The sequence below is a fragment of the Mustela putorius genome, unplaced genomic scaffold, assembly GCF_011764305.1.
Source record: "Mustela putorius furo isolate JIRA1106 unplaced genomic scaffold, ASM1176430v1.1 tig00000095_pilon_pilon_pilon, whole genome shotgun sequence".
Taxonomy (NCBI): domain Eukaryota; kingdom Metazoa; phylum Chordata; class Mammalia; order Carnivora; family Mustelidae; genus Mustela; species Mustela putorius.
The window spans coordinates 27025122-27039443 of record NW_025421280.1 but is presented as its reverse complement, the minus strand read 5'-3'; the positions used below and the strand labels follow the sequence as shown (position 1 = coordinate 27039443).

The following is a 14322-nucleotide window of genomic DNA, read 5'->3' as shown; positions in this document are numbered from 1 at the left end:
CTGGCTCTGGTGGAGACATGGCCTCCCCAGGTGGCATTTTTCAGTCTGCTCAGGACAGTGACTGGGCTACGCCCCTAAGAGGAGGGAAGGAGGTCAGGTCTGACTCCCAAAGTGACCGTGCTTCTCTGTGGGTAGGGCCTGTGGGGGACTCTTCACTCTGACTCTTTTACCCCACCTAAACCTTTACCATGCAGGTGGGTATGCCCACTTTCAAAATTCATTCTAGAAGTGGGTTTGTGTAGCTCCTGGAGCCATAGGATGATAAGGATCCCAGGGCTTGAAACTGATGGACGAGAACATGATGCTGCCCATGACAGGGGAGGACACGTGTTGATGTCTCTGGTATCCTTCGGGACAAAGCGGGGAGCACCCGAGTCGGGGAGGGAGGAAAGTAGAGGGGAGGTTTGCCAGGGGCCTGGGGTGGCCCGTTCTGTCTGTCCCAGCTCCTTCCCAGCACTACCACGGCCTGTGGAATCCCCTGGTTAACAGGCTGCTTTGCCAGCCCCCAAATGACAATGGTTACTGGTTACCAGTCACGGGGAACCAGGCAGGGAAATTAGCCAGCGGGGCACGAACAGCCCAGGAGTGCATGGCTTTCTCTGGGTCATCAAAGTGCTTGACACATGTTCCAGGATGTGGCCTGAAACTCAGCCCTGCTTGGCTGGACCATGTGCCTTCCAGACCGAGTCTCAACTGCCCCATGGGGGACATGATGTGGCCCTCAGCTGGCCTGAGCATGCAGGTTTGGGTGTGTCTAATGACAGCCTGGACTCTGGGTTAGGTCACTATTAACCTAATCGAGCATCTGTGCACACAGACCTGGAGCAGCAAACGGGTCTATCCTTCCTTTGTGGCCCTGAGTGCTTCTGAGGTCTGCAAGGGGGCACGGGTTCCTGCCTTTGAAATCTGTCCCAAGCGGGGCCTGCCTCTGCGGGTCCCCCCACCCCCCGCACCGGCCCCGGTCTGCAGGGCCTCATCTGTGGTGCAGGTGAGGGCTGTGAAAAGACACAGCAAGTCTTGGGGGCAAAAACTGGTGGGGGAAAGCACCTGATATTCCATCTGGACAAGAACGAGGGCAACAGGCATGTACAGGAACCCAAACGCCAACCGACCAGGAGCTTCTCTCTCTCTGGCCAGAGGAGTTTGTACACCTCATTTGTTTTCCTACTTACTGTCACTTCCCAAGGAAGCTTCAGAATAAAATGTATTCTGGGTAAAGAGAACTACCACTGCTGAACTGGATTTCCAAGAGCAAAGCACTCTCTTCTGCCCAGGGGCACTCACTCCATCAGCTCCAGCCCCAGGATGCATAGTAAGCACCTGCCTGCATTCCAAAAGCCTCGCCTTCAAGCGCTCACTGAGTCTGGAGGCTCAGGAGAGGGAGCACACAGCCCCTGCACTCTGTTCAACCCTGGCACATGGTTGGCCCCCAACTCGGAAACGCCCCATTTTATAATTTTTTTTTTTTAATTTATTTAACAGACAGAGATCACAAGTAGGCAGAGAGGCAGGCAGAGAGAGAGGAGGAAGCAGGCTCCCTGCTGAGCAGAGAGCCCAATTCGAGGCTGAATCCCAGGACCCTGGGATCATGACCTGAGCTGAAGGCAGAGGCTTCAACCCAATGAGCCACCCAGGCACCCCAGAAACTCCCCATTTTAGAAATTTTTTAGACTGTTTCCAAATTGCCCCTGTTACAAATGACGCAGCAGCAGGCACCTAGTGGTTCAATCTTGTATGTGCTCTTACCTGCAGAGACGGCTCCTGGCCACACACACAAAAACTGGTCAAACACTTCTTACCAGAGCTGTCAAACCTCATTCTAGAAAGTGCAGCTAAGGCTCCTGGCACTGTGCAGGGAAATGCCAAGACCCTTCACAGCCCTGGATGCCGACCCAACTTCTCTTTTTTCATCAACTGAAGAGTTTCAGGGTGAGGCTGGCCAGGTGGGGGTTTCTCTTCCCCTCTGGAGCTGACTTTTCACAGCTGTCAGAGGTTAATGACTTAGAAGTGACCACCAGAGACCAGAGGGACCCATGTCAGCCAGCGTAGTGTCTAGGACAAGGCCGAGAATCCAAACACAAACACGTACCCAGCAAATGAAACAAGGATGAACATCTTGTCAGGGCACATGACACCCTAGAGGCCCAAAACGCCACAGGCAGGCCGGGCTCTCTGGACGCTGTGGCAAATGCCATTAGTCACTCCAAGGAAGCAGCCAACACCAGGGCCCAGCTGCACACCTCCCAGGGCAGGTTGGGCTCATGGTGCTTGTAAGCATAGGCAGGGAAGTGGCCAGGCCAAATGGCACCCTCCCCACCTGGGCGGCACCCAATGCTACAGCCTGATGCTGGCTGTGTGCATGGAGGGGGACACACATAAGAGGCTGAGTGAGCTTCTTCCAGGCTGCAGGGAGGACACTGGTTCTCCTAAGGCCTCATTAATGGCCCGCACATGACCCCTGAGGGAGAGAGCCCATCTCCTGGGCAAGGAGGATGAGGCATGGTGAAAAGAACTGGCCAAGCTCCCTGAGCTCAGGAGCCCACAGATGGGGTCTCAATCTTCAGTCTGTTAGCTTCATGGGGCTCTGGGAAGGAGGGTCCCTGTCACCCTACAAGGAGCCAAACATGGAATCAGCCCACGTACCATGAAAAATGAATGAGCCTGCCCAGCCCCACCCCACTGACCACTGTCCAGCCGACCTTACTGGTTCATCTCCAGCCCCAGCTATCCACAAGCGGTTGAGCGACCAGAAGCGGGAGGTGAGAGCCCGGGTGCCCTGCGTCTTCCCGCAGCAAGGTGACTATGTGGATGCGGCCTGCTATGTGCCTAGCACCATGCCAAGCCCGTCACAACTGGCAGGGAGGAGGGGACGCATCCCATCAATGCCCAGGAGGAGAAGGACAAGCTTAAGAGAACACAGATGGCAGACCTAGTGCCTGACACCTCACGGCAAGCAGGGAAAGAATAGCATTCCTCCTCGCCATTTGGCATCCTCCAGCCCTCACACAGGCTTGCACAGAGAACAGCCTCCTAGCAGAGAATCGTGGTCTGGCTTGCCCGGAGCTGTAGCACGGGACCTCTGTACCCTCAGAACCCTCTAGAAACTCTGTAACACATGAGAAAAATCCAAAAAGAAGAAAAAGCAGGTAAAACGATTCTAAATCTGAGGTGGAGGACCCCCAAGTTAAATGGATGTGGCTCTCAGACTTTGCACAGAAATTTCGGTAACACAAGGCACGGCCCAAGAGGACCTCGTGGTGCTTCTGTGCCTTTTGTGAGTGGTCGTGTGGTGTCTTGCTGACCAGAAAATGCTGCTCACTAGATAAGCCACAGAACTCAGTGGCTCTTTCCATGGATCCACTTGCTCTTCTTTCCCTGACTGCTGAGGGCGCAGCAGGAACACTGGCCACCAGAGGGCGCCATGAAGGCTAGCCTGGCAGCAAGCCCAGGGAGTCCTGCCCCCAACACTGACCTCTGCTCTTGGGGAAATGTCCCAGGGAAGACAAAGAGAAAGCTGCCACAAGACTCCCGAAGGGGCCCAACAAAGGTGTGGATGTCCCAGAGGAGGCACTGCGTGGGGAGCAGGGAGTCTGGGGCCTTTCAGGGAGTCTTGCTGACCTTGACAGGTCTTGGCATAATGGTCAGTTCAGTTCACATATGTACCTGGCCAGGCCACAGCCCCAAGTGACACCTTGAATGCTAATCTGGATAGAGGTATTCTATAGATGTGGTGACATCCACGACCAGCTGATTTTCACCTTGAACGCTAATCTGGATGGAGGTATTCTATAGATGTGGTGACATCCACGACCAGCTGATTTTAAGAAAAAGACCTTCAATGGTCTGAGTGGGCCTCATCCAATCAGCTAAAGGCCTTAAGAGGGAAACTGAGGTTTCCCTGGGGACAAAGAAACTCTCCTGTGTACCACAGTGTCCATTCCTGCCTGCCCCATAGATGGACTTCAGCCTCACCAGCCCCACAACTGTGGGAGACAATGCCTTACAATGTATCTTCTGGTATCTTTGCATCTGCACACAGACACAGGGATCTTCTACAGGCCCTGTCTCTCTACAGCATGCTGGCAGGGGGTGAAACCCACAGACCTCCTCCATAAGGAGGCAGCCGGCCAGCTGTCAGGTGGAAACTGACTCAGACACTTGCAGCAACACTTCAGATTAAAAAAAAAAAAAAAAAAAAAAAAAAAAGAATTACAACAAATACCAGAAAAAAACCTGAAATGTTCCAAGGCATGTTTGGTATGCGAGGGATAAGGGGATGGGGGTGGGAGATGTCCAAGCCTTGGGGGGCAAGGATTGTGGACAACTCATCCTTTCTTTTATTCTCCAATTTTTCTGTAAGATGGTCATTTAGAATGAAATAAATGCATTTCAGAAAACATGGAGTGCTCAGTTTCTATAACAACCCCCTTCCCCCATCAGTAGCCCAGTACTAAAATCAGACACCCATGGTCCCAGGTGCACCAACAAACCAGGTCCTGGGGAGGCCACAGCTCCAGGCCTGCTTGGCCCCTGGGACACCTCAGTTTTGAATCAGTGCAGAGATGAGATCAGAATAGAGACCTGGGGGTCTGGGAGTCAGCTATGCATTGGCTACAGGAAGAAAGGGGAGTCTGAGGGGCTGCTGGACAGAAAAGCTGCATTCACCCCAGAGAGCCTCTTGGTATAGCCCAGGTGGGACCAACCTGGCAGACCTTAGCTCGGCCCAGCACCTGCCCTGACACACAGAGATGGGACCAAAATGCTGCCCCCAGCCCGCTTCTGCACCCAGCATGCCACGACAGGCCAGAGACCACGCTGCCACAATTCCAGATGTGTTTAACACAAAGAACACTCACCCCCTGACTTCCTTGAAATCGGATTGATGGTCTCAGTGAAACAGACTCCTGCAAAAAAGCAAAATGGGAAAATGTCAATAAAGATATCTCGAAATCCAAGACTCACTTCCCAGTTTTAGAAAGAGTAGGGTAGGGTGCCTAGGTGGCTTAGTGGGTTAAGCCTCTGCCTTCGGCTCAGGGCATGATCTCAGGGTTCTGGGATTAAGGCCCACATCAGGCTCTCTGCTCAGCAGGGAGCCTGCTTCCCCCTCTCTCTCTGCCTGCCTCTGCATACTTGTGATCTCTCTCTCTGTTAAAGAAAGAAATAAAAAATCTTCAAAAAAAAAAAAAAAGAGTAGGGTAAGGACAGTGTTTTCAGAAGAGGCAAGAGAAAACACACACGCATCTAAAAATTACAGGAAAGGTCTCTGGAGCAGGATTTTGAAGGCTCAGTAGGAGTTCCTGGACGGCATGGGGGCAGGTAGATGAGAGGTCAGAATGGAGACACAAGCAATGGGCAGCCCCTCACTCTTCCCCCAGATCAACATCAGCCCAGACCGCCCTGCCCTGGAGACACCCCCAGGAATCACGATGGATGAGCACCGCTGACCAGAAGGCTCCCAGGACAGGGCCCAAGGCCTGCTCACCCACACATGACAGCTTCAGAGCAGTTTGTCACTGAGCCTGGGGTGGCGGAATTTCCAAATGTCACAAGAAAAAATATACATAAAAACTCAAAATACTTTAAGCTTCAGCTATTCAGAGATCGGCCTTCTGTTAGAATTTCAGAAAGAACGTGGATCCAGATGGAGGGTCGCACATAACTTTTCTCACCCATCTTGGACCCGAGCACCCACCTTCTGTACAACACATTATCAACCCATGGTGTGGCCCTCGTTTGTCATAAGAACCCCTTCCCTCTGCCTCCAAACCCCTCCTTGCTTCTGTGCCCAATGTCCTCCGCAGCCTCCTCCAGATGGCTGGGCCTCCCATCTCCATCCGAGTCTGCCCTCAGGTCTGCACCCCAGCCTGACTGGCAGTGAGAGAAGGCACCCCCCAGCCGGTCCCCACACTCCTAGACCCGAGGTGTCTGGAGTGACTACTTGTCTGCTCCCCACCCAGATTGTCAGGCCCACCACGGGCCTTGGGTGGGTGAAGCAGCTCTCTAGAATCATGGAAGGACCAACCAACGGGCAGGTTGACCTCTCGACGTGCATGGGTCCATTAGGGGCTCGGCTGAGGGCTGTGGGCGTATGAGGCAGGCACAGCCCACACAAGCCACACATGTGCTCCCCCCAACCCACACTTTGTTTACCAAGAGCTTGCTCTTTTGCCAAATCTCAAGGACTCTTGTCATCTGCAGCAGCTTGTTAGTGAACCTGGGGCAGAATTCCAAATGTCCTGAGAGACCACACCAAGCACCAGCACTTATCTGACACCCTAGAAACCAGCCGACACTTCCTACACAGTCTACACTTCCAAAGCACGTCACCTCTCACTGCCAGGCTGTCAGACGTGAGACATCCTCCAGCCCCTCATCCGGCTCCAGGACTGGAAACCAGCCCCTGCCTCGGAGGGTTGTTGTGCTTCGAAGACAGAGGCCAGGCTTCCCCAAAGCAGGCTCAGGACCAGCTGACCCATCCTATAAGCTATGACCACCCTCTGTGCTGATGTTCAGAGAATAAGAAACAGCACCCGTGGGGTCCCTGGCCTGGCCTGGGCCCTTGGAGACACAACATTTAAGAGGTCTTTGCTTGGGATTGGATTAAAGACAGAGACCAAAAAGAAAAACCTGCAGGTGGCCGATGAGCTCACTAGAAGATGCAGGTTTTGCAGGAGATACCATGCACTTATCAGGATGGCTAAACTAACAAAGACAAGACTCAACACACCGGTGGGAGCTCAAACAGCAAAGCCACTGTGGAAAATGGGTCTGGTAGCTTCTAAAAAAAGGTTAAACACAGTTACTGTATGACCCCGCATTTCCATTAAAATATAGGTCTACACGAAAACGTATGTACATATGTGCACAGCAGAATTACTCGTAGGATCCAAAAGGCAGCAACAACCCAAGCATCCACCAACCGGCGGACTAGGTAACAAGAGAATACTACCCCGAAGAAAAGGAACAAACTCCGGGTAGACACATGGATAAACCTCAAAGCCACTGCCTAGTAAGTAAGTAAGCACACCTCCACAAAGGACACCCTGCACCATATGACTCTGCTCACATACATGTCCAGGAAAGGCAAAACCAAAGAGACAGAAAGCAGATCAGTGAGTGCCTGGGCCACGGGCGGGAGAAGGGAGTGGCTGCAGGAGGCAAGGTCTAGGGCGCCGTGTTAACACTCACAGACTCTACACCTAAAATGGGTAAGTTCCACCGACCCTCAGCACACCTCCGTGACAGCTGCGACCTGCCCTCAGGCTCACGGAGGGTCTTTCTCTGCAGACTCCTGGGCAATCACCTGAACCCAGAAGATTCCTGAACACCCGGGGGAGATATTCCATTCTGTTAACCATTTTCAGTGCAGGATATAGAGCAGATGGAAGAAAACAGCAGAAGATACAAGAACACCACAGCTAAGGCAAAGCAGTCCTCGGGAACTCTCTACCTACCTTACCTGATCGTCAAGGACAGGAAGGCAGGCTGCTCCTGGCAGAGAGAACAGCAGGCACAAAGCCCAGAGCAGACACACGGGATGCCACAGTGACAGAGAGCTCCTGGGGCTTGGCTTCTCGGACCCCAAGGTCTGCAGGCCCAGACCCCCATGTGAGCCAGCCTGGGGCTAACTCAAGGGCCGTGTGTGTCTGCTATCAACACAGGGCAAGGCCTGTGGGCTCCAGGGGCTTGGGGGACAGGGGCCATGACAATGGTAATGATGCAAGTCTGGATTTAGAGTAATAACAGGGAGGAACCTGAAAGGGCACATTTCCCCAGAAGGAACCCCACCAGGGCAGCCCCAGCAGTGCCTGGGCACCAACAACCAGCACCCCCACCAGCTGGTGTGGTGGGCCACCCTCCCCCTGGACCGCATGCTCCCCGTGGGCCATTTGGTGAAGCGTTTAACTGGTTTGGAAGCTGTCAAGCAAGTTATCAAGAAGATTGCTTTCCTGCAGTCACTCATTCCCCAAGAGCCATGACTTTACCCATTGGAGAAGCTGGCAGAGAGACCCAAAAGCCCAGGCTTTCTCAACAATGCCAAGTACATGTCCCCACGCGGCCTATCATCATGGAACCAGGCCCCTGGTTCTCATGGTGACTCCTCCCTTCAGCAGGAGAACCAGGCCCTTCTTGTCAACAGCAGAGCCGTTCACGTATCCTATCACATACATACCTGGTTGACTACCCACAGGCCCCATCCATAGCCCCTAACAAAAAGAGTCACCAGGCCTGGACCCAGCTAAGTTCCACTAGCCTGAGCAGGCAGGGGGATAGAGGCCCCACCTGCTAAGACATTAGAACAGAGGGAGAAGCAGCCCCCAGTGCTCTCACACTCACTGGATGACATGATGTGCTCTAATGGCTCTCAGGCCATGCCACCCAGCAGTGGACAGCTGGTCACAGTCCTAGCCACATTTACAGGCCCAGCAGGACCCACCCTTGGTAATCGGGGTTAATGAGGCTGCCTGACTCAGCTCCTCCACCCCAGGGCAGACTACCTTGACCTTTTGTGCAAACTCTTTTACATGGGGCATCTGCTCACCACTGTGCCCACCGCCCCCTGCCCCGCTTCAGATTTCCAGGAGGAACCACAGGTCCCAGCTGGGGCTCCTCTCCTGGGGCTACAGGAATCTGATTTGGAGTGGTCCTGCACACTGGCATGTGATCACCCCACCTGCCACAAACTCCCAGCTCAGAGGCCCAGCAACATTTCAATGAAGGGTAACGAAATTAAAATTGTTATGAAAAGGCTTAAGAAAAGAGAAATCTCTAAAGAGTTCTAAAATGTACTAAAACCACTTGTGTGTCTCTAACATCCACTCAAGTGGCCTTTGGCACACACTCTGTTATGGGGGGAGATTTGCTACTTGCAATGTTAATCTGTTTTTAGATCAAAGTAAAGTTTTTATTTTTCTAAACAAAGGTTCTCGGCTACTTATTATAAAGCAAATATATTTAATTTGAATGACTCAAAACACATCAAGCCTATCACCTCCAAGAACCTACTGGAATAAAGCTGGCTGCATAATTCATCAATTCTTCACCTTCCCTCTGAGTCAGGTTCAGAGTGGGGCAGGCAGGCTCAGGAGAACCCCAAATGCTGTAGGCCCCTGTGGCAGTCTCTGCCTGCCCAGCTCACTGCCTTAAGAAACCTTCCAGATCATGGGCTGGGGAGGCTGAAGGCACCGGATGTGTGGGCAGAGGCACAAAACGGAGGAGGGGGCAGTGCAGAAGCCTCTCCTGGAGCCTGCACTTGGGGCCTGGAGCTGCTCCCCTTGAAGGCTCGGGGGCAATCCCCCTAGGCAGGGCCCAGGGCCAGAGGATGCGGCCTAGGAGATGTCCATATGTGTTGCTAGTCCAGGGGAGCCCTCGTTGTACCCCATTCAGCAAGGGAGCAAAACTGGCCCTCAAGTAAAGGCTTCACTCAGTTCCCTTTACTAAAAAAATCTCAGAAACAAGCTTCCGCAGGATCAGTTGATCCACTGGCTGCTATCCCAGCAGCAAGCAGCAGAACCAACGCACTTCGAGACAACGAAATCCACCACACGACCCCATGGAATTCACAACACTCAGTATCCGAAACCAAAACCTCCAGATGTGTGAAGCCATAGGAAAATGCAACCCACCTCTAACCCAGGAGAAAATTCAGCAAATGAAAACAGACTCACAAAGAACAGAGACAACGGAACTGAAAGACAAGGGTTTCACTTCAGAGCAACTACTACCTTTGGAAAACATTCAAGGACTTTAAAGAAACTTGAACTGGTGAGAAGAGAAATATGAGGCATGAGGAGAGAGCCACATGGAACTTCTAGAGCCGAGAAATGAAATATCTGGAAAGAAAAACTCATGAGGTGGGAATGATATTAGACAATGTGGAAGAAAAGGTTATGAACCTGATGACAAACTACCAGAAACTATCCAAGATGAATCATACACAGACAGAAGTCTACAGAACCGTGGGATGATGGTACCAAGAGTTCCAACATATGCGTAACTGGAATCCCGCAAGCGTGGTATCCGAGGAAAGAATGGCCCAAATGTGAGGAACACAATAATTCCACAGATCCAAGGAGCACCAGCAGGAAAACAAAGAACCGTGTCACAGCAACACCATAAGCAAAACCGTCTGACCACTGACTGCCATGCTACGAACCAAGGAGCAAAGGTAAGATTCACAAGGCCAAGTGTCAGAAACAAGCCTGGAGACCAGGGAAGGATATCTGTAAAACACCGAGGGAAGAACAGTGAATGCCAATGCCAGCAATGTTCCTCATCCAGTGAAGGAGAAGGAGAAACAAAAGCTTGTTCAGGCACACAAAGTCTGAGAGCATCTCTGCAATAGAGCTGCACTGCAAAGGAAGGTTCCAGAAGTCCTTCAGGAGGGACAGTGACACCAGATGGATGTGTGGATCTGCACACTGATTTAAGAGCACCAGGGCACAGGGAGTGTGCATATAAACCTGGAAGACTGTCTCGTGGTTACATTTCTACAGATTATCATGGACTATTGAGGGCGTAAACAGTGACGAAGTACAGGATTTGGAAGTGCAGCCCTGAAAATGTGGCTACAGGGCACAAGGACTGGGGTGGGCGGGGTGGGGAGATGGACTCAAACTATGCCAGGGTCCTGCCACCATATGACCTGAGGCACAAGGTTAACTGGAGGGCTGCGTTCCCCCAGCACCAAGCTAACCCTGACCTCCCTGAACCATGGCTCTGGGGTAATAGAGCAGCCAGGCTCTGTACATTTGCCTGCTGGACACACTGTCTGTGCACCTCTAGCATGGTGGGACCACTCGGCCCTTTACGTACTCGAGGGGTACTTCCTGAGTTCCTCGGGTCCCAGGCCAGGCCCACAGAGCATGGCAGGCAGGGCGGGACAACTGGACACAGACCACACCACCACATGGCCATGACTGCACATGAAGGATCAAGTGAGGGGTACGGCGCACATGGCCAGAGAGTAGAACTGACCAAGGGCGGGCAGCGGCTGGTGTGGAGCTGCAGGGCTGCCGAGGGAAGGTGGGACAGTGACCCCAGGTAAGAAAACATGGTGCAAATGGAAGTCAGTGGCAGTGTGGCAGCTGTAGGCCTTTCCCCAGGCTCATGGACTTGCCCCAAGGGGTGGCACCAACAGTGTCTGTGAAGCAAACAGCCAGAGCCCTTGTCAGAGATGCCTTCTCAGTGGGACCCACGCTCGCCCTCTGGACCCGCCGGGCCTGGCCCAGCCCCCAGCAGCTGGGACACCCTGGCAATGCATGGGTGCACCATGCTAACATGGCCGATCACAGCCTTCTAGCTGGCTATTCCCTGCAGGGGATGACAGCTCACGGAACCAGGGCCATACCGTTTGTTAGGGGAGCCCTGTCACCCTATTACCTTGCCTCCTCAGCAGGACAGAAGGCAAAAGGCAGTGAACATGGCAAGGCCAGGAGGGTCCAACAGACTAGCCAGGGTGTTGCCCATTTCCCTGTTGCCCTGGCAGCTTTTGCGTTATTACACAGACTGTGACAAGCAAGTCACCAGGTAATGTAACTTTCTAGAACAGTTTCTGGCACATGGTACCACCTGTCTGCATGTGTCGCGCTCAGGGCCTGTGTGGGCTGTGCTTCAGGCTGGCAAAGTTACACACGATGCCTCTAGTCTCTGCAGACCTTTTTGAGGGGGTCACGTCACTCCTACCCCAAGCTCAGAGGTCACATCCGCCCTAGGGACTGAGAACCCCAGTGACCGCAGTGACTGCAGCAGGCATGGAGGGCCGCCCCCCGCCCCTGCTGGCCCCATCAGGACCCTGTGTAGCAGAACCCCATCTCCGACTGGGCATGTGTGGGGTTTGAAACCAGGAGCTCAGTGGGACAAGTGTCACTGCTGGTGCTGTGCTTCAGCCAAGAGCCCAGCATGAGTCAGGAGGCCCAGTGGGGGCGGCCAGTGAGGCATCACCCCAGGACAGCCTGCGGTCTTTGGCCCAAGCAGCTCCCACAGGCATCCCAGAGGTGCTGATGTGGGCAGGAAGACAAAGGGAGCAGGCAGAGCAAGGGAACAGACAGCCCCGTGGGAGAGGGCACGGAGTCCTGCTCAAGACCCCACCACACTAGCACCAGGAGAGGGCGAGTGAGAACTTAACCACGGCCAGAATCCCCCTATGGCCCCCAACGGAGAAGAATGCTTCCCGGGTGGAGCCACAGGACAGAGCTTTCAAAACCCGCCTGAGTCCAGGAAGCACCCTGGGTAAGGCAAGGAGTTACTCTCAGGATTCTCTGGTGAGTGATCGTGCCCCGGGGACACAGGTGACATCTGGAGACATCCTTGATTGGGGAGCAGGGCACTTCTGGAATCAGGTACAACAGGGCCCAGGATGCTGTGCCCCCAGCAGCCCCACCCCAGAGAGGCCCAGCCCCCAGCATCAGCAGTGCCAAGCCCAGAGCCCTGAGCTAAGGCTGCCATGAGGAAAACAAAGGGGAAAGCAATCGTCAGAGCAGAACATGGGCTATAACGTGGGACAGCCCACGGGACAAATGACCTGGTTTCAACAGATGGATGGCACAAAAGGAAGAGGGATGGAGTGCTATAAATTGCCAGACTTGACAGGCATACCACATGTGGCTCAGCGCGGATCCCGCCACGTGAAGCTCCAGCGGACACAGCCTGCAAGGACGCCAGGGGCGGCGCTCAGGTGCTCGCGGGAAGACCAGTCTGCAAACAGTCAGTGTCTGTTAACATTTAACTTGGTCTTGGAAAAAACCAGTGCGAAACAAAAAGACACCTGGGATTGTTTTACAAATGCACCAGCAAAACTAAACAAACAGAAGTGGGGAGGGCGCGGGGAGGAGTTGTGACCAGAAGGGCCAGGCTCTCACAGCCGGCAAGGCAGGGCGAAGGCAGAGGGCCGAATGTTCTTCTCATCTCTGTCACCTCCACACGTTAGCATTCCCATGTGAAGGGTTTAAAATAAAAAGTGCACATGTACGAGACCTCCCATGCCACACAGAATGGACATGGGGCAAAGCCAGTGAGAGAGACAAGCACAGAGGCTGCACATCACCTGGGGAAGGGGTACAGAGCCAGCAGAGGTAGGACAAGTGAGAACTGGCCTGACCTGGACAGAGCCCCACGAGGCCTGCCACTGGCCCCACCTGGGAGCAGCACTGAACTCCACCCCTCCCAGCTGCCAAGTGCATGTTGGGCTCGGTGTCAGCTCTGCCTGGAGAGACATGCTCCTGGCAATCTGCAGGGCCTGACCCCCATGGCACAGAGGTGCCTGTGGAAAATGGACCCAAAAGAAGGCGTGTCTGTTCCTCCTTAAAGACTGTCTTGACAAAGCACAAGAGGAGTGCACCAGGACTTCTCAGGGGCTGCTATCAATCAATCACCCTCTCCTGAGCAGAATGTGGCCAGGAAAGGGGGCAGTTAAGTCCCGAGAAAAGGCCTGGCTGCCGACCTCCTGGCAACTGTTCCCCCCCTTTCCAGTAAAGCACAAACAATTGGGAAACTCCTTTCAAGGAATCCTCCCTGCAACTTCCTGGCAGACTCAGAGCAGGATGCCGAGGCTGTGGAGAGTTTAGACAGTGTCTGGGACAGTGAGGGGCCATTTCCGTGAAGTAAGACAGGGAGAACGGCAACACACTGATCACTACACGGAGGGGCACATAAAAGCAAGAAAAGAGGAGGGGCTCAGTCGTTAAGCATCTGCCTTCGGCTCAGGTCAAGATCCTGGAGTCCTGGGATCAAGCTCCTTGCTTGGTGGGAAGCCTGCTTCTCCCTCTCCCACTCCCTCTGCTTGTGTTCCATCTGTCTCTGTCAATAAATAAATAAAATCTTAAAAAATAAATAAATAAAGGCAAGAAAAGAGATTCCAAGTGGCCAAGAGCCAGGTGTAAATCAGGACTACACAATGGCCAGCACAGCACATATTTCTATCTAAATTCATGGAGGTACAGAGTTGTTTGAGGTTTAGAAAAGATTGAGGACTAGGAAAAAAAAAAAAAGATGCAAATCACCTGAAACTGTGACCCGGACACCCCCACCTCTGCGTGTTCTGTTTGCTCCTCTTGGGTCCTCAAAGAAAGGCAGACTAGAAATGCCATCTTCTTTCCACTGATTTCCCGTGCCCACCTATACTCCAAACCTCTGCCACCCCGGTCCCTGGCAATCACAGATCTGTTTTCTGTCCCCCTAGAGTTGAGCCTCTTCCCGGTTACATAAATGGAATTACACGGTCTTAGTTTCCTGTGGCCACTGTAACAAACACAAACCTGGTGGCTGGAAACAAGAGAAGTGTATCTTCTCCCAGTCCTACAGGCCAGAAGTCTGAAATCAGCA

General features: G+C 53.3%; 1 protein-coding gene across 2 annotated transcripts in view; it reads right to left on the bottom strand.

The window, feature by feature from the left end:
• ELL (elongation factor for RNA polymerase II) overlaps positions 1–14322 on the bottom strand; it is a 73295-nt gene that overhangs the window by 21788 nt on the left and 37185 nt on the right. For both annotated transcript variants that reach the window (XM_045081499.1, XM_004760945.3), the window contains exon 2: positions 4857–4904. In XM_045081499.1, the coding sequence (XP_044937434.1) occupies positions 4857–4904 (48 nt within the window). The remainder of the gene's footprint in view (positions 1–4856; positions 4905–14322) is intronic.